Here is a 20,915-nt window from a genome sequence, read left to right as displayed (position 1 = left end):
GATATTTTATTTGTTTCAAGTTACAGAAACGGCGCTTACATGACGTATTTGGTCGTGTTGAGATGAAGCCCACTTCATCCATTTCATTGGAGTAAACTGTGCCAAGCGCCACTTCGCTACGTTTTTCGCCGGTTAATTTATCAATGCTGTATATGCCGAATTTGATGTCATAGTCGAAGGTGCGAAAGTCCCACGACAGCACTAAGTTTTCCTCTTTCTTTTCATCAACATGAAAGTCTAGTTTAAGTTTGTTGCCCTTATTTATCGTGATCTCACTATAATCCTTGTCATTATCTTCATCGTTTTGTTCCACAAACATTTCTTGAGGAATTTTACCTCCCCAAATTATCTGAAAGTAATAAGGAAGAATCAAAATTTGTACATTGTATGCATATTATGTAAGTACGTTTTTGCTTAATGCATTGAGTAGGTATTAATACGTAGTTAGTGTGTTCATAGTTTCAATAATTGCGGCGGTGCTACTTTTTATGAGCCAGCCTTACGTTCTAAGCGAAAATACCGGCCACATTGGCAATAACAACAAAATATGGTCAATCTGTTGCTCACCACTAGCAAAAAAAAAAAAAAGAAAATGCAATGCAAACAAATAAGAAAATTATCAATCAACCCAAATTAAATTTTGCTAAAACGTGTGCGGGTGCATAAAATTTAGTCCGGACCGAATTTAGTACTTCTTCACTTGTTGTATGTGGATTAGGCCGGGTCGATTTGTGGGGAGGCAAAAAATTCGCCCATTGCTCTGTGAAAATCGTATTCTAGGGACCAAAATAAGAAACTTTGCCGAAGGAACCATACCTCTAAAACGAATTCTGATGCCCCCAAATTTGGGTCGAACTTTTTAGTTTCTTTTCTACGAGTATAACTCACTTAAATTAATTTTTTCATTTACATATGTTCTGACTAAATAAATTTCTTAAGAGAAAAAATAGATATTATTATAAATAAATAATAAATATTATTATAAATAAATAAAAATAAAGAAAAAGCATAGCCTTTTAGCTGATTTTTTCATGTAAAGGTTAAAAATGGTGATATTTTTAAATTGGGGACATCAAAATTCGTTTTAGAGGTATGGTTCCTTCGGCAAAATTTCTTATTTTGATCCCTAGAATACGATTTTCACAGAGCAATGAGCGATTTTTAAATCGACCCGCCCTAATGTGGATATACTAAAATCATATTCTTTCTAACCCCGTCAAATATCACGGAGGACGGGGCCGGACAGCCCGACACTTACATTTGGGCCGTTCCGTTAGTGTGATCATAAGCTTCGTGGCACTGGTGGTGTAAAAACGGTTGTTGCTATTAATTTTTGGTTTTGTTTTGCTCTGCGGGATATGACTTATACGCCGTGTAGGACTTTTCTCCGGCCTATCTATTGGGTTGGTAATTAAGTAATGACGGATTTTTTTTTAGAAAATCAAAGACAATTTTTTGATGGTACTAAATAACTTTATTCTGTAATGTATTGCCCATTTTGATCAATGACCTTTTGCTATCTTTCAGGCAGCATCATAATCCCACGTTCATAAAACTTCTGGTTTTTATTAGCGAAAATCTGAATCAGGTACGATTTGACATCATCATCATTATTGAAATGTTTACCATTCAAGGAGTTTTGTAAAGATTGAAACAAAAAGTAATCAGATGGTGCAAGGTCAGGACCTCATGATGGATGTGGCAAAACATCCCAACCAAGCTAGAATAATTTTTGCCGAGTGGCCAAAGATGTGTGTGGCCTTGCATTGTTATGATGGAACACAATACTTTTTCGATTTTTATATTCGGGCCGCTCTTCTTCAACTGCATTGTTTAATTTCGTTAGTTGTTCATTGTAGACATCAGAATTGATCGTTCGGTTGGGTGGTAAGAGTTCAAAGTAGACAATTTCTTTGTAATCCCACCAAACTGATAACAAAACCTTCTTTTGATGAATATCAGCTTTTGATGTTGTTTGAGTGGTCCATCCGGCCTACACGACGAAATTTTCCGTTTGATATTGTTGTAAACAACCCATTTTTTATCGCCAGTTATCAGTCATTTTAAAAATGGATCATTTTTATTACGTTTCTTTAGCAAATCGCAGCTGTTAATGCGTTGCGTTAAATACGTTTCTTTCAGTTCGTGAGGAACCCATGTATCGAGTTTTTGAAGTGATTTTCCGTTTATGTATGTGATACATGAACCTTCTCTGCAATCTCACGTGTTGTACTGTGACGATCCAAATGGATTATTGCTTTGATTGGGGCGTCATCAACTTCAACTGGACGACCCGAGCGTTTTTCATCTTTGAGTGAGAAATCACCAGAACGAAATTTGACAAACCAATTTTGACACTGCCGTTCTTTTAAGACTTCGTCACCATAATCAGCACATCACTTTTTATGAGCTTGTGATGCGGTCTACCCTTTGCGGAAATAAAAAAGCAAAATATGACGAAAATGTTCATTTTGATTTTCCATTTTTCAAGGAACGCCAAACGAAAACTACGCAACCGATCAAAAAACTTTTTTTTACTGATTGACAGCTGAATTGCCAACTATCAAATAACAAAATGTGAGTTTACATTTGTACTACTTCTGCAAACCTAAAAATCCAACTGAAGCCATCTATGAGCGAAATCCGCAATTACTTAGTTGCCAACCCAATATTAAAGCTTAAACTATTTACATCTGTGGCGTAACTCCCGCCACCGGAGTAACTTTTCCATGCTGAAAATTTTGGTTACTACTATTATTGTTAAGATTACTATATTTTTTATAGAGTTATGGCATACACTTATGGACAAAATAATAGCATCACCATATTTTGACTCGTTTTGACTACTTTTCTTTTATTTTTTTTAAATTTTAATTTTTAATTTTTTTTATCAAAATGCAGTTTATTCTACAACAAATATTATATAAATCAAAGCCAAGTTATAAAATTATACCAAATTCACACAAATTTAATAAGTTTAAAAAAATTAACATCAAAATTTTGAACTTCTTATTCAATATCTTTACAAAAGTTCTGGATATGCAGTTTTATAGTCCATTCGGTTTATGCTCAGGTGATTATGAAACATCGCTGATTTTTGAAAATTTTTCCCCCATACGATGTTAAGGGATTTTCCCGATATAAAAGAATTTCGTATTTTGTACAAAGGTTGAACCCTTATATATAGGGCATTGTTGTATGAACTATATTTTTATGAATACGTATGACAATTATGAAAAATCCAAAGGAAAAACTCGTCAAAAATCGCGATTCTATTATTTTGTACGTAAGTGTATATTTACAATATATTGTATTAATTGTGCAATACTAATGAAGTTACGCCAAATCTGGTACGTATTTAAATGCACTTAAAATATTTTTTCATAAGAGTTACTTTTGAGTTATATTGACTTGAGAAATTTATAGCGAAGCAAGTAAAAAGTATTAAATTTGGCCCGGATCGAATAATTAATACTCGCATACAATTTCACTTGCAAATTCACATTGTATTTGTTTGTATTTTACTAAAATGTAAATATGAAAAAATAAGGCTTGGTTATGTCCGAATTTAGGCAATTTTTACTTGATAAAAAATTAACGGGGGAGCGGGTTATTGACCGATTTCGCCTATTTTTAATATCAACGTGTCTTGGCAAAGAGAAATATGTGTCTTAATGAAATATATTTGATTTTTGCTCGAGTTATCGTACGTATGGGCGGGCAGGTATATTTAAATCGACTCCCCTCATCATTCTGGTCATTTTGATATACATATTTCTATATCCATCTCCATTTCCTTATACATTTCCTGTTACATGCAACCGTTATGTGAAAAAAGTATTATATGCACCCTTCTGCGCGAGTATAAAAATGATTCAAGCCAAGAACATTTTTATGCATTTTTTTTGGGTTGGACGATTCATCAAGACTGCAATGATTTGGTAACAAACAACTCCTTTTTATTCCTGAACATATAAAATTTGTCACACGTATGTTTTTCGATGCTTAAAGGAGCGGTTTTGCAGATACTAGGTTGTTCAACAAGTTTTGCGGTACGATAAGAAAACACAATTTTATGGTTTAAAATATTCATAATATACAAATATTCAGTATAGTCTCGCTGAACATCAGTACACTTGTTCCAACGAGATTCCAACTTATAAATTCCATGCCTGAAGTAAGAATCTGGAAGGGCTGGAAAATAGCCTTCCACAGCTGTTATGACCTCATCAATCGATGACGAACGCTGCGTGAATTTTTTGTAGGTCTGGAAACAGACGAAGTCGCTAGGGGCAAAATCTGGTGAATGGAAATGCTCCAACCATTCGAACTTTACTTCCAAAAGACTGATGCTAACACCTTCTTGGCCGATTTCTGGCCACGAATTGCGGAGCCGAAGAACCAGGTTCACACCACTTTCGAAAACGATCTAAATGTTGCTGAGAGGGTCGAATTTCCATATTTCTTCTTATGTTGGTAGGACTGTAAGACACATATCCAAACAAGTTAAAGTTACCACTTCGTGGAAGGAGATTTCAGTCGATAGAGAAGATCAAAGAGAATGCGACGAAGGAGCTGAAGGCCATCCTTTCGTCGGCCTACCAGGGGTGCATGAAGGGCTGGGTTAAACGTTGGCACATGTGTGTTGCTTCAGACGGGTCATATAATATTTTGAAGGAGATAACATAAATTTGCCTGAAATTTAATTCTGTTTTGTTTTATTTAAACATTCCCGCTACTTTCTGATCAGCGGGTATTGCTTACACTGCCCAATGAGATGCCTAGGGTTTGTACTAAATTTCTTTCAGTCACTCGACTAATTTCCAATACGATATCCCGAGTTTTTTCTACGATTTCTGGTGTTGTTACTGTTTTTGGACGTCCTTGACGTGAATCGTCTTGAAGGCTTGTACGACCAAGTTTAAATTCAGCAAATCATCTTTCTACTGTACTAATTGATGGCGAAAGGTTCTTTTACACTTTCAACATTCGTTTATAAATTTCCGTTGCTTTTAAACCTTCCAAAAATAAAAATTCAATCACCGCACGATACTTGGTTTTTTCCATTGTAGCAAATATTGTGACACGTCGATACTAAATGCCTTGTAAAAAAAAGTAATGAAATCCCACGTACGTTCATATGAAGAGTGTTTCAACATAACAAAAAAATAAAATTAAAAAAATGTAGGCTAGTAGCAACGTCCTCTCTTATCGATCCGCAAATCTTACTAAACAACCAAGTAATTTAGCTGGAGTAGAAAAAGTGATTATTTGAAAAATCATCAGCCTAGTTTTGTAAATAAATATTTTCTGTCCTCAAAATATTAATAATATTGAAATATATATTACTTATTACTTTGGCCTCGGTAGTCTAGCGTAAGTGCACTAGCCTGCAATCCCAGAGGTTATGGGTTCGAATCCCACGTAAAGCACGGTCCTCGCAATTTACCAAATTTACCTACTTTCCCTGTTTCTAAAAAAAAAGAAAAAATCCTCCAATTCCATTCCTCAACCTCAAAAAAACTTATCCTTTCCATCTCGCACAATAGTCTGCTCATTATTTGCACTGTGGCTGCTAAAACAAGCAAAAAAAAAACAAAGAAAAAACACACAGTTACACATTGCATCAGTGGCGCTAGCAAGACGAAGCAGGCGACCGCGGTAGTAGCGCAGACACACGAAATTTAGCGAGGTCCTCAACCATCTGTGCGATCCTTCTGCCAGAAAAGTGTAAGACACAGATGGCGCTCCAAGCAGTAAGAAGGCATTGTTCCTAAGCAACCACAGGTGGGCATTCCCACTATTTAGGACGGGTAGCGGCAGACTAATCACCTAGCCTGTCAGAAATCAAAAACAGATTAACGAAACCAACGCAAGACTGGACTTGTCGAGGCCCTATACTCCCGAGAAGAGTGAACAAGAAAAAAAAAAATATTATATTACTTATAGGTATATTGCGAATATGAAAAATCAAAATTCTTCAAATTACAATTTGTATCTGGGAAAAAAAATTTTCGTTAGAAAGTGCTTACTTTCTTCAATCGAAAAATTTCACTGGTTACGACTTTGTTTAAGTCTTAGAATAGAAGTTTAGGTTCAGAAGTGTATTCTAAATCTCAGTTAAAATTTAACAATTAAAATTACGAAAAAAATTTCTCTCATTAAAGACGATTTGACACACCCGCAACTTAATACATAAAACTGTGAGAAATGCTAAGAAACCAGGGGCTAAAAAAGTTAACTTAGGGGTGGTTTCACAAATTATTATTATTATTTTTTATAACCATATCTGATATGTGCACGATCTTTCTCGACTTCCAGATATCACAAAAAAATTATTTAAATACAAAACCTTGCAAAATCTGTAAGATCAAAATTGAAGCATTTTCTGATTGACATTCGTCTTCCCTATTTGTCCCCTAATTGTATTACAAGGCGGCTCACCTTTTTACACATTCGTTTATGTTGGACCAACTAACCTTGGATTTGCAATCGGGATCTCCATTCTCGTCGACATAATTTCCACCAAAACATTTTGGAAATATATCTGGGCTCACATGAGAGAATAGCGGCTCCTTCCACTTATCTGAGCCGGTCTTGTAGATTTTTATTTTGCTCATTGTGTACTCGTCTAGGAACTTTTTGACAAAATTGAAAGCGACCGAGAAAAGTTTGGGTGCTATAAAATGCAGTAAATGTAATAAAAACAAATCTCTATTAAAAAATCCAATTACAAGCAGAGCTAATATTATTTTTTACCGTTGATGATATAGCACATTTTTAGCAATTCGGGGTAGTTGCTCTCATACTGTTTGACCGTTGAAAGAACACACTCTGCCGCTGGACGCCACGCATATTGCTTTATATTGAAGTTGGCCATATCGAAGAAGACTACTAGCTGACGTGCTTGTGGGCCATATTTCTTGCTCTGCTCATATCCAGCTTGCATAAAACGCTCCAATAGTAGCACCAAATAACGTTGGAAGTCGAAACGTGTGACACAGTGTAGCATGCCCCAAATATCGAATTTGTAGAATGGACAAACGATAACTGTGAAGAGAAGTGTGAGATAATTGTGAGAAGAAAAAAATTGTCAACCAGCTCTTAATGGATCATTGCACCTACCTGGTGATCCTTCGTTGTCGTAACCAATTAGTCCATAAGGTAGATATTCACGCAGGGCGCGAGGTACATCCCACTTCTCCAAGTTGTCCACATTCCACATAGCGCGTGTCTTCAAACTCTATAAAATATGTGGGTTAAAAATATGCGAATTTTACTGGAATTTCGACTTTTGTTTTTAATTTAAAATTTTTCAGTGTTTTTGAGAATTTCCATTTTTACTTCAGAAGTTTAGATTGATTGATTGATTGTTTGAAAATTTTGATTTGAATGTGAGGAAAAGGTTTTTTATACCCGCGCACACTTTTGCGTAAGGTTATTATAATTTTGTTCATATAACGGCGGAAATTAGGCATTAGGGAATCGAGATAGATATAAACGCATATATTACCAAAATGCTAAGAATGATGAAGAGTCGATTTAGCCTTTCCAGTCCGTCCGCCCGTGCGCACGATAACTCAAGTAAAAATGAAAACTTGCTACACATATTACTCTTTGTGCAAGGTACACACTATCTTATATTTTGGTATAAAGAATGTGCAAAATTGGTAGTTATTGACCAATTAATAGTTGAAAAAGAAAAAAGTGATGTTTCTGTTATGGACGATGCAAAATGTCTCACTTGTGAAAGAAATGATGAACCCAAAAAAATCAATTTTCACATTTCATATAATTAAATATTTAATATTGTTTTGTTCGAAATAGAAAAATACATTTTTTCTTAGTAATTTTTGTAAATCACTTAAATAAACCAATTTTTAGAAGAATTAACAACAATGTCGTAAATACTTGGATCACTAGACATGGAGTCGCCCAAATGCTTATTTCTAACTTCATTCCTTTATGTTGTTATTCAGACAAACAACCGTTATGTGAACAAAATTATAATACTCTTGTGCAACAGTGCACGCTGGCGTAAATATGTATGACCAGCTTACCGCACGCAACATTTCCTCGGCCGCGTCCGGATTCCATTTTCTTGCTTGATTGTTGAAAAGAGATAAAATAATGAATTAGTCCAAAAAGGACGGATTTTAAATATGTTTTATAAGTATGAAGGTATAATAAAAACGTTGACCATACCACGCAACCAACGCAGAAGGTAGTAATCATCATGCGTGTCATTCAGAATGTCGGAAACGCTCTTGCGGAACTGCAAAAAATAATTGCAAAATAAATATTATTAGATTTAAATATTACTATAGTTTTTAAAACTTAAAAAAAAACATTTGTCTAATTTAAATGAAATTCAGTAAACTTATGGTATAGGGTGCTTCTGGGTATGCTGTAACCAAACTTAATCACGACTCTCGATATAATAAATATATATGTATATACATATATGATTGGCGCGTACACCCTTTTTGGGTGTTTGGCCAAGCTCCTTCTCCTATTTGTGGCGTGCGTCTTGATGTTGTTCCATAAATGAAGTGACCTACAGTTTCAAGCCGACTCCGAAGGGTAGATCTTTTATTTTATGAGGAGATTTTTCATGGTAGAAATACTTTCTGAGGTTTGCCAATGCCTGCCGAGGGGCGACCGCCATTGGAAAAAACTTTCTTATCATTTTGGCCTTTCACCGAAATTCGAACCTACGTTCTCTCTGAATGCCAAATGCTAGTCACGCAGCAATCCATTCGGCTACGGCACCATATAAATGCTTGACTTTAATTTAAATTCCCAAAAACAGCGTTGCGCGCTGGGTTTTGGTCCGCAACGACAGAAACATTCCAATGAGAAGTATGTAGCGCAAAGCTCCGGATAAGACCCGAGCTCTTTGTTGAAATTGGCCCAAATCACTTAGGTGGTAACCAGCCTAATAAAGAGGAGAAATTATCACTACATACAAGTGTGAAATAATATACAATTTCCATTTGAAAGAAAAACGAACTTTCAAGATTTTGAAGTTAAAACTGAATGAAAGGATCAACCGCGACCTCACACACATATAAAATTCTCAAGACATAAATATATAAAGACGGCGATATTTTTGTTACATCTCTTTGAGCGGTACTATTACGGTGAGAAGATTTTTAGAGCTGTGCTTTTTAGCAGACCGAATCTCTGAGCGAATTTGACAGAGACAGCTGATTGGCTGCCGCCACTTGGGATGGGTGTAAACACATTGTGTTGGTGATATATGAAGAAAATCAATCAAGGACACTTCGTTGTCGTCTTAAATAACAACTGATTGAACGAGTGTGTGAATATAATATATGTGAAATGATTGTGCAGAACTCGGCTCAATCTCCCAAGTAACGTGGCAGCCGAAGTTCCCCTCATAATTTTCATTTTCACCACCGTTAAAGAGCAAACCCGACAAATCTATCATCTTCGGGAACCACCAAAAAGCGCATGGAGTGATTCGTTGACGGAGAAGTAGTTATTTCCAAATTCACTAAGCATAATTCGCTCAATCAGCTGATTCTTTCAAATCGATAAGCGTCGATTAACGGTCTGATATTGGCCACACCTTCTGAATTTTTTTAATCATTGTATTTTAAGATGTGCTTTCGTTTGGAAATCATATGCTTTTATATGATAAAATCATCTGTGTTTATAGTTCTTCTAGTACTTAATTATAATTCATGCAAAACTTCTGGAAACAGTGGGTTGTTACTAAAGCGCTCGGTGCCGTGGCAACCGAAGGTCGCACAATTTTATTTTTCACTAGCAGATTGACCAAGCCTGGTAATCTATCAATTCTTAGTTCGCATCTCATCTCCAATTCAACCTAACGTTCACCTCATTCGCAGATAGAGATTCGCTAAAAAATATTAATGTGTAATACAAAATTATTTAAAATTTCATTTAACAAGTGAAAATTTCTATACAAAAAAAAATCAAAACAAAAATTGTTTCCATTAAATTTTCTTCCGAATTTTTTTAAGCGTCAAAAGCGCAGCGTATTTTTTTGATGCAAATTATAAGTGACGCTTTATAGAAAAATTACATTTTTGAATATTTGAAGTTATCAGTGCTGCAAGTTTTACATTTCTGAATGTTCTGGTTGCACTGCGAAAGCAATTTGCAAATTTCCAAAGAGACTCAACTTCTAGGCATATCAGCGAATTATTTTTTGTGGGAAGTGAACTTGTTTAGCCGGACTCTTCAAGTCTTAACGCAGGTGAAAATATTTAATCAACCGTAGACATTTTCATACTCATTGTTTTTGTATTCCTAACATTCATACACGCATTCTATGCCTTCGTTTGCGGTCACGCTCTATCCTCTTCTTGCAGTCATACATATTAAACGCGAATTATAAATAAATTCGCGGTTTTGAACGCGCATATGCTTACTAATCTTTATACATACATACATATGCATGTTGTATACACTTTTGCACTCTGCCCCCTGACATTGATGGTGTTTTTTAGTAATTATGACTACTAAATGTTAAAAGCTTACATACGCGAATACATACGCATGCTTCAAGCGGCAACTGAGGCTATTAGCCTATTAAGTTCCGTTAAAACTTTAAAGACTCTGTATAAAAACTGTTTTTATTTTTTCTTTATTAAAATTAACTCATTTCTAACCTTCAAATTCAGTTTCGATTGCCTCTCGACGTGCTTTTGTTCTCAAATTTTAGTTCCCGTTTATTATACCCGTACACACTAGTGCATTAGGTTTTGGTGACCAGAACATGATAGGAACCGTTGCTTGTTACCTTTTGATGCAATCGAGATAGATTTAACACGTCTTCGATTCGCCAGTCGTTAGTGAGTGGCGAATAGAAGAAGCTACTGACGTAAATTAGCTGATATTGGCACCACTGGAAAAAAGCTTCCAAAAATTAAATTTACTTGGAAGCACTGAATGAATATTTGTAAGACCGCGTTCATTCAGGGCAACTTTTGTTGCTGAAAATGGTACTTTATTGCAAATTGTATGAGAATATAGAAGATGTGTTGAATACAGGCAGTGTTGCCATTGGGTGCACTTGTTACGCAAAATTTTTCAAATGAGTTAACTCTGACAGATTTTTTAGAAATATTTAATTTTGATTTTCAAATTTCTTATTCGGTTGTGGAAAAATAAAAACGTAATCGATTTTAGTTCCGAAAACATAAAATTAAAAACTTTCTTTGATTAAAAAAACAAAAAGTTTTAGCATTATTAATGAAATGGTTTCACTCCAAGAAGACGGGTTAGAATAATTGACAGACTTTGTCTGAAGCAAACTACATTTATCAATCGAATATGCAAATGAAACTACATGCACGTGGGTCAATTAATTTGGGGTGGGGGGACTGGGCAAAAAAAAAAAAAAATTAGAGCTTTTGTCAAAACTTTTATGTCAAAACAGTTTTTAATTTTGTTAAGGGAGAAGTTAAAGCAATCTTCCAAATTTAAATATAGCTTAAATAGAGGAAATCAAAGAACAATTTCATATACATATGTAGAATTTATTTTCGGATCAAGTTTTCAAACAACAAATTTGAGTCCCAGCAGATACATCAAACTCTTACTAGCTAACTAAAAAAAAATATAAATTATTACTTATGAAAATTTTTTATTGGTTTTCATTGTTGCAACAATCATTTAGGGGTGGAAATGAGCTGCGTACTTTTTCTTCGGCGTAGCCTCTTTTGATAGCACACCAGCAATTTTTTATATATTTTTTTCGATTTTCGAAGGTGACGCAAAATTTATAATTTTGTTTAAGTTGTTACTAAAAAAAAATTTATTTGACTGATGGAAATTTTACCTTTGAAATTTTGACCTTTACTCACACCATTGCTTGTCTCGCTGAATACTTCAGCTGTATAGTTCACAAGTGTGAAATATATAATAATTGAGCACGTGATTAATTTTGACTACCTTCTACATATGAATAGTTATACATACATAGAAGTACAGAGAAGTCTTTGATGTTTTGTTTTTTGAAAAAAAAAGTTAGGGAATTTTCTTTTGTACACAAAAAAGGAATGTATCGAAAAAACCCATGCAGAATATAATTGCGATAATTAAGATATGTTTAAGCTATAATTTAGTAGAGTTGGTAGTCTTATCCCGACGAGTCCCATACCGGGAACTTCAAACGTGGTTTTCTTAAAACGACTGTATATAAGTATATATTGTATATATAATTGGCACGTACACCCTTTTTTGGTGTTTAGCTGAGCTCTTCCTCCTATTTGTGGCGTACGTCTTGAAGTTGTTCCGCAAATCGAAATCCTTTAAGTACGAGGTTTGTTAGAAAAATATGGTGTATTTTCATTTTTTTTCAAAAAATATTTAATAGTCACCCTAAGATATTATATAACACACTTGTGCCAGCATTTTTTCAAACCCTTGAAGCAGTTCTGATATGCATTTTTGGTATGTCCTTGAACTCTTTCAGCGATTCCGTTTTTATCTCTTCAATCGTCGCAAAACGCCGTCTTTACATGGGCCTCTTCACTCTTGGGTACAGGAAAAAGTCGCAGGGGGGTCAAATCTGGTGAACACGGTGGCGAAGGCATTGTAACGGTGTTGTTTTTGGCCAAATAATCTCTCAGAAGCAAAGATGAGTGAGCAGGTGCATGATCATGATGCAAAAGCCATGAATTTGTTTTGCACAATTCCGGGAGTTTTTTTCGTATTGCTTCACGCAAACGGTACATAACTTGAAGGTAATACTCCTTATTTAACGTACGACTTTGTGGTAAGAACTCCTGATGCACTACGCCATGGTAATAGAAGAAAACAGTGAGCAAAGCCTTGACATTTCATCGAACTTGGCGTGATTTCTTTTGAGCTTGGCTCTCGTAGCCTCTTTTATTGGGGCAATTGGGCTTTGGTCATAACCATATACTCGTCAACAGTCATTCAACAAGCAATGCTCATGCGACGTTGTTTTTGGTGAAAATTCAGCAAACTTCGCTGCCGCACGCTTCATGCTCAAAATTTCCGAAAAGATTGCATGGCATGAGCCAACCGATATCCTCAGCAACTTCTCCAATTGTGATTCGACTTGTAAACATTTTTTTGACTCAGAGTACTCTCACCGTATGGCCCTGTCAACATTTCAAGTATTTTTGAGCACTTAATTCCATTTTTACACAAAATTTGAAGCAACTTCTTTGATCCATTTTTTTTTTCGATAGCAGAAAATCGAAGAACACGCAAAACACTTGTCTTATTTATGCCTCTCACAAACAAACTAAACATCATACGAGTATACTGCTAAACCCGTGAACATATCTTCCAGACGACTATATCAACATAAAAAAATAAGAATCGAAAGTCGAATGTACGTAGCCCGTGAAATTTGAAAATTCACTTTATTTTTTTACCACACCTCGTGCTTAATTTAGTATTGGTGTATCTTTAACATGCATAAGCCCCTGGCAAAAAATACCAATTAGACTCAACATAAAAAAAATAATAATAATTATAAAAAAAGCAATTAAAAACGGAAACGTAGAAGAAGTTTGTGTATTTATAAAAAACAAATCAAGATGTATTGAAAAAATTATTCATTGTGCTTCAAGTTTTTCGTATAAAATGAGGCGCCGCTGTGGCCAGATTAACACAAGGGAATGTTGGGTGTTAAGTAAGAAAATAGTCATTTGTGGATGTGCACAACCTGATTGTTTATTAACGAAACTAACAACAAAGCTTAGAGTTCATTAATTTACTAATTCACTGGTTGACTCTAAATTAGAATTTCTAACTATTAAAACGCCGAGTAATGAATCACATCAAAGTACGCATGCCCATTAATTTGTATACATTTATGAATGTATGTATACACAAATATGCACACAGTATAATACGTAAGTATATCAATTGCCATATCCGATGTACTGTTTCATAATTTATGATTACAGTGGGTGACTTGCAGATTGTGGTTCACGTTTTAACAAACTAATTACATTTTATTTCTTATTAATTTTGTTTATAACTTTTCATATCCGCACATTGAAGTGGTAAACGTGCTAAGACTGCAAAAGTTGATTATGCTTTATACGAAAATCAGCTCCAAATTTATGTAACCGTTGCCAAATTGGAAATTTAAGCCTAACATTCTCGATTCAAGGACAAAAAGGTAAAAGCTAAGCAAATTATACACATTCCGTGCTATCCACTTAAGCTTTATGCGCCAGCTGGAAATCTTGGCTATATGGTAGTTATGTATAATTAATATATCGGGTGTTTTTTTAGTTGCATGAGAGCTATCGATATCGAGAACTATGGTTTGATGGCAGAGAATGGGAAACAGTTTTGACTTTTTTGTTCAGCGATCTTCAAATTGCAAGATCCAGCGACTTCGTTGTCTGGGCCACATCGTCCGAATCGATACAAACGCTCCAGCTTCAGAGTATTCGATGTGCTACCAGCTGTTGGTAGCAGAGAAAGAGGAATGCTTCGTCTGGGTGGAGAAGAACTTGGCTTCACTTGTTGTGTCCAACTGGCGTCGGTTAGCTCGAAAAAGAAACGACTGGCGCACTCCGTTAAACTGGGCCAAAATCGCGTAAGCGGTTATCCCGTCAATAAAGAAGAAGAACAAGGTTTGACAAGTCATCATGAATCTTTTAACGTCAAAACAATGCTTCCAAATTGGAAGAATTTACTTTCAAAAAAAAACGTGCTGGCGAAGTTCATAGAGCACTTCATCCATATTACGTGCGGCTTACACGTTGGCGGCATCATATCTCTTTATTTCTTTCGAATTGAGGAAGGAGCTGCCGTTACGGTGATTAGTTATCGCTATCGAGCCATGCAGACTGAATTTTTGTTTCCAAAAGTCAACGACATCGACGACATTTGACAATCGATTTATTGGACTGATTGATGGTAACCGCGGCGGTTATACGCCAGATATCATATTAAAAAAATAAATGCCATGAAATTATCTACCAGATTACTTAAAAAAATATCGTACCAACAATATTCCTGCATTGTATTGTCATTCTAAGCTCTCAATCTCTTAAAAACAAAGGACGACATTTTCGGAATTTCATATGGAGAAAATATTCACATTTTGAAGTGTATGAGTCTACGTATTTGGATTATATGTACTTAGTCCTGCCATAAGTTCTGTTACAAATGAAGTCTGTTATAGATATGAAATTCTAATCCTTTTGTATATGAAGTTAGTTTTATTTAATCACGTAAAAATTAAAAAAAAATTTACATTTTTATTCGAAATTCTCACCATTTGCTTTTACAAAAGCATTTAAACGATTCAGCAAACGTTGCAGCACGCACGGTTTCCATGGATTATGACGTCGCTGTTCGAGTCAAAGATTGTTTCAGGTTAACCAAATTTCTGTGAGGTTTTCGACAGACCGTATTCTCCAATTTTGACCAAAAACTGTAGTCCAATGGATTCCGATCTGGACTTCCAATCGACCAATCTTCTGTGGAATATTGTTTTTTTAGCCACTGCCGGGTGGTTTTTGCTTTATGGGTTGGAGTGGAGTCTTCCTGGAAAATCCAATGCTCTTCATTGAAGAAAATACTGCTCAACTACTTCTCCACGCCTTTCAAGGTATCCTCCTGGACCACTTTTGCCCCGGTCTTAACCCCTTTTTCGCAGAAATGAAAACATGTAAAAAAACCTTTACAAGACACTCCCACTAAACCATTGTGGAGGCTGGATGGTGTCCACGCTGAACCCTTTGAACAACATTTTGCGTTCCCACGACAGTCGGTTCTACTTTACCGGAACGATCCGAATTTATATCCGGCCAAGGACTGTCACTTTAGCAGCATTCCCCATATATGTATGTATGGAGAATGTTCATGCTGCTACAACAACAACAACAACAACATTTTTTGCGTCTTTAGAAGTTTTAGCATAGATTTTGGCGTTTTGCTTATTAAAAATTTCTGAAAGAGTGAAGATTTTTTCATTTGTGAAAATAATATTTTCATGACCGTTGACCGCGTGCACCGAAGAAGTTGCTTGCATCTGTCGAGTTTAATTTTCTTCAAGCGCGTTGTCAAAAGATGACCAGTTGAGCGACGGAAGACTTTCATGTGGAGATCATCTCTAATTTGTCTTGACATGGATCTGGTCGATACATTCATTTCCCTGGAAATGATTTTCTGTTTTCTAAGGGGATTTCTGCGCATTTTGCTTGAACGGAGTTTATGAATGCAATGATTCGAACCACGCGAGGATGACCAATTCCTTTTCTGTCTGTGACTTCAGACATTTGGGAAAAATGATTGATCGTGCGGTAAGCAAATATTAAGTTTTTTCAGCAATTCGTAAATCTCATCACACTTATGAAGTGCAATTACTGCAATGCGATTTTCCTTAGCTCCCCTCATTATTAACAAGCGAAATTTGCCACGAAACTGAGTATAATTTATGAGTAGATAATGCATATGAACAAAAGCAAAAATAACGCAACTTTTTTCTGCGAATTCATTCCGTATGCAATGCAAAATTTGTCATTGGCAAGACTAAGTAGGCTATGTTCTAGAGCTTCCTCCTTCATCCTCCAAAGCTTGTGTTTCGCTTTTATCAACGAACTTCATATTATCAACATCTCAGCTTAACTTAACAGTATTCATTTGAGGTAGGTGGTAAGAGTTTTTAAATCCTCTGTTGATGGAGGTGGAATAATTCGTCAAAGATGCCGTTGAGCTACGTCGTTCTAATTCAGCCCTTTTCTGCTGGCTCAAACTAAGCAATTGTGTTTCAAAGCTCGTAAATTGTGAATGTTTTAAATGAAATGATTTGAAATGCATTATAATGTTATATATTGCGGTAAAATATTAGCATTGACATACAAACACCATTGAACTTCAATTTTAACTATACCAAAGTTTTGATGTCTGCGATTATACTCGTATACTTTCGAGACATAAAAAGTGGAAGTAAAACCCTGTGCTACTAACTTAATTGCAGACTCTACCAACAAAAAAGCGTGAAGAGATATTCTCGAAGCACAAACAAGAAACAATAATTATCACTGCCGCGTTAAGGAAATCTACTTAGAAAACCGGTTGGACTTGGAATAAATGAATTCACATCGCAGACATAAATTTAAGCGATACTGAATACCTTTAAGCTTCAAGAGCAGCTTGGAAAAATACGAAAGCAAAAAAAAAAAAAAACCGCCAGCCGAATGCAGAATATAAAACGTGCATTAAAACTTATTTATATGGGTATGTATTGTATGTGCATGTGCACATACATACATACAAATTTACACAGAAGAAGTAAACAATGTCGCGCAAGTCTACTTTACAATTGCAATTAAATTCTATATATGATAAACGGCAGAAACCTGATAACTCAAAAAATTACAATAAAAAAATTTAATTAGCAAATTAAAGCCACAAATGTTACATACATACCTACATATAAGTACATACGAGTATCAGCCATGCTGTCAAAATTTGCGTTATTTAAACTTGTAACTGTACGAAAAATGGGTAACGATAGACAAGTGAATGATTTTAAAAAAGTTTGGCATGAAAATCAAGGTCATATTTAATAAACCATAAATTACTAGAGTAAATAATATTTAATATACATATACAATAATTGGCGCGTACACCCTTTTTGGGTGTTTGGCCGAGCTCCTCCTCCCATTTGTGACCTGCATTTTGATGTAGGAGGGAACCACAACGACTCCGAATGGCAGACATTTTATATGAGGCAGAAATACACTCGGAGGTTTGCCATTGACTGCCGAGGTGCGACCGCTACTAGAAAAAACTGTTTCTGCCATTTTGGTGTTTCTTGCATGGAGATTCGAACCTAAACACTTCTGAATGGTGGTCACGCACCAAACCATTCGGCTACGGCTGTCGTGTGTTGTTAATTACAATCTAGAAATAGCAATACAATTAAACCAGTTAGTTATCTTACTTCGTTAAATAATCATTAATCGTTGAAGTGATGAGTCAGCAGCCATTATTTTTTCCATTTTTATTGTAATAAATAATTAGTATAAATACTCTCTTCTGTAGAGAAAACCTGTAGTAATACACTATATATACTTTACAAGTTTTTATAATAAATTGTAGTTGACTAGAATAAAATTATATTTCTTAAAAAAAAAAAATCAAAGGCGAATCTATAAAAGATGGTGTTGGTAAATCAGCTGATTTGTTTTTTTACCTTTCGCTGTGTCCATGTGACTGTCAGCACAGAATAAAACAAGGCGAATTAATTTTTTGATTTCTACTTTTCCAATACTTTGCCGGGGCAATCAAAAGTACAAAACATTCTTGTTGGTGTAGTGCAACCACCTTTAATAAATGCGCCTTAACAAAATCAATATGTGGTTTTATGACATTTACGTATGATTCGTTATTCAATGGAAGGCCTCTTCGATTCGCCAAGCGGTAGCAAGTGGCGAACAAATATGATATATGGATATATGGAATAAATAAACATATGTTCACAGCACTGGAAAGTAGCTGGCAAAAATTACATTTGATTGGAAGCACTTAATGACTACTAGCAAGAGCGTGTTCATATAGGGAAGCATTTGTTGCTTTAACTCGTTGCTTGTAATGCTCGCGCCCTGTCACACCTTTTGTGTTCTCGTTGTTATCCATGTTGTTGTTGATTGTAGACCAAAAGCTAACAATTGCAAGGAGTATGAATACGGCAGGAACATCAAAAAAGAATTCACAAAGTTGAAGCAACAAAAGCTTCCCTGTATGAACGCGGTCTAATGAAACCTACTTAGGTTTCCGAAGATTAGGAAAGAAAGATGTGGCAATATTGAAAATAGTGAGTTAAGTATACCAGTTTTATGAGGTATAATCATACTCGCTAGCGGCGAATCTGGGTCGATAACTTTATTGTTACTTTCACATGCAGATTTTTCATCAAGCGACGCAGAAAAGTGACGAATCGAAGGCGCAACTTTTTATTTTAAATAAACTATTTGCTTTATTTTTGATCGTGGTGTAATAAACATTGCAGTATTTGGGATCCGTTTTTATTACCAATCAGCTTATACTAGCCACACTGTTACTTTTATTATAAAGGGTGATTATTTAGCTATTTTCTTTTAAAACAGTTGGTTTAAACAGCTGACGCACGTTTCGTGTTTTGTTTCACTGTCAAACATCTTCAGTTTGGTCTATTATTTAACCATGAATCATCTCACAAACGAACAGCGCTTGCAAATCATTGAATTTTATTATAAAAATGCGTGTTCTGTTAAGAAAGTTTAAAGTCGAAAAATTGTGTTCAGCGACGAAGCTCATTTTTTGATCAATGGGTACGTAAATAGCAGAATTGTCGATTTTGGAGTGAAGAACAGCCAGAAGAATTGCAAGAGCTACCAATGTATCCAGAAAAGGTCACAGTTTGGTGCGGTTTATGGGCTGGAGGTATCATTGGACCGTACTTCTTCAAAGATGCTGCGAATCGTATCGTAACTGTGAATGGTGATCGCTACCGTGAAGTGATATCCAACTGACTTGCATGACATGTGGTTTCAGCAAGACGGTGCCACATGCCACACAGCACGCGTAACAATGGACTTGTTGAGAGGCGAGTTCGGTGAAAATTTTATTTCACGTTTGGGACCTGTTAATTGGCCACCCATGCGTTATAATGCCTTTAGATTATTTTTTGTGGGGCTATGTTAAAGCTCATGTCTATTCAGACAAGCCCGCTTCAATTAACGCATTGGAAGACAACATTAAAGCATTAATATGGGACCTTAAACTCTATGTACTTAAACTATGTACCTTAAACTCTTAAAAAAGTAACACTATTCCCATACAAATGGTAATTGAATTTCGGATTTTTAATGCTTCTATCATTGTGTCCATAAAATTTGTGAGTATCGCTTTCTTTTTGACTGAAAATGAGTGGTTTTTACGTCTTGGTTCATACTCACTTGTCTGACTTCTGAATGACGTGATGTACTGATAAACCTACGTCCCATCTCCAGTAATGATGCGTTTGACGAATGTCGGGTCGGATTCTGCATTGAAAATCATGTTTTTGACGATATTAACGCGGTTCCTTTTCCAACTTTTCCTACAATGTAGCAACACGGCGCAAACCCAAATCATTAACTAGAATGTTCTGAACGGATCCATTAGCAATGTTTAAGTCCTTTGCCAGCTCTCTGATGGTTAATTTGCAGCTATTATTCAACTTTTCTTTACTCTCTTTACCTCAACTTTATTGATACTTTCACCAGTTTTCGATGTCGACGGCCTGCCCTAGTTCGTCATCCTCGATTAACTCACGATCGTTTTCGAAGCCTTCATGCCAATCGTAAACGGTGGTTCTATTTCGAGTACTATAAGCAGAGAATGTTAATGCAATTAATGCAATATAAGCGCACAGTTGCAATACATTTTTAAGGTTTTCGCCCCATTAAATCCATTTTTAATGCAAACTTTTTTTACCAACACGTTGTTGGAAACTCATATCCATTTTTAAAATAAATCGAAAACACGAACACTGGTACATTTACTCAAGACGGCGTAGCTTTTACAACTGTCAAGCAATATCAATCAAATTTTGGTAGGAATGTTAATCACAGATGTGACAGCCCAACAAAAACATAACTCAAATCAGTTGACTTACAGCGTCACCCGTCACCTGGCGGTTGTTCCGGGAACTTTTTGATTCGAATGGTATTTTTTAAAGCACTTTTGTAGACACCAGTAAAAGGTCTATATTTGATTAAGGCAGTGACGCCTTCCTCTTTCTTTGTTTTTCTTTACTATGCTTGGTAAATACATATGTGCATAGAAATATCTAGATGCAATAATTTATTAACATAAATAAGTATAAGGCATAGACAACCATAATTAGTTTGTGAAAGTACTTTGGACCTAAGTTTTATGCGTACTAT

The 20,915-nt window shown here is 35.5% G+C and overlaps 1 protein-coding gene across 3 annotated transcripts in view; it reads right to left on the bottom strand.

Annotated features, from left to right (window-relative positions):
• LOC128860824 (SEC14-like protein 2) overlaps positions 1-20,915 on the bottom strand; it is a 34,231-nt gene that overhangs the window by 688 nt on the left and 12,628 nt on the right. For all 3 annotated transcript variants that reach the window (XM_054098583.1, XM_054098584.1, XM_054098585.1), the window contains exons 3-8: positions 8,206-8,275; positions 8,061-8,104; positions 7,126-7,243; positions 6,760-7,050; positions 6,480-6,679; positions 40-349 (exon numbers count right to left, since the gene is read on the bottom strand). In XM_054098583.1, the coding sequence (XP_053954558.1) occupies positions 40-349; positions 6,480-6,679; positions 6,760-7,050; positions 7,126-7,243; positions 8,061-8,104; positions 8,206-8,275 (1,033 nt within the window). The remainder of the gene's footprint in view (positions 1-39; positions 350-6,479; positions 6,680-6,759; positions 7,051-7,125; positions 7,244-8,060; positions 8,105-8,205; positions 8,276-20,915) is intronic.

This window comes from Anastrepha ludens, chromosome 4 (assembly GCF_028408465.1).
Source record: "Anastrepha ludens isolate Willacy chromosome 4, idAnaLude1.1, whole genome shotgun sequence".
Taxonomy (NCBI): Eukaryota; Metazoa; Arthropoda; class Insecta; order Diptera; family Tephritidae; genus Anastrepha; species Anastrepha ludens.
This window is presented reverse-complemented; position numbering and strand designations above follow the sequence as displayed.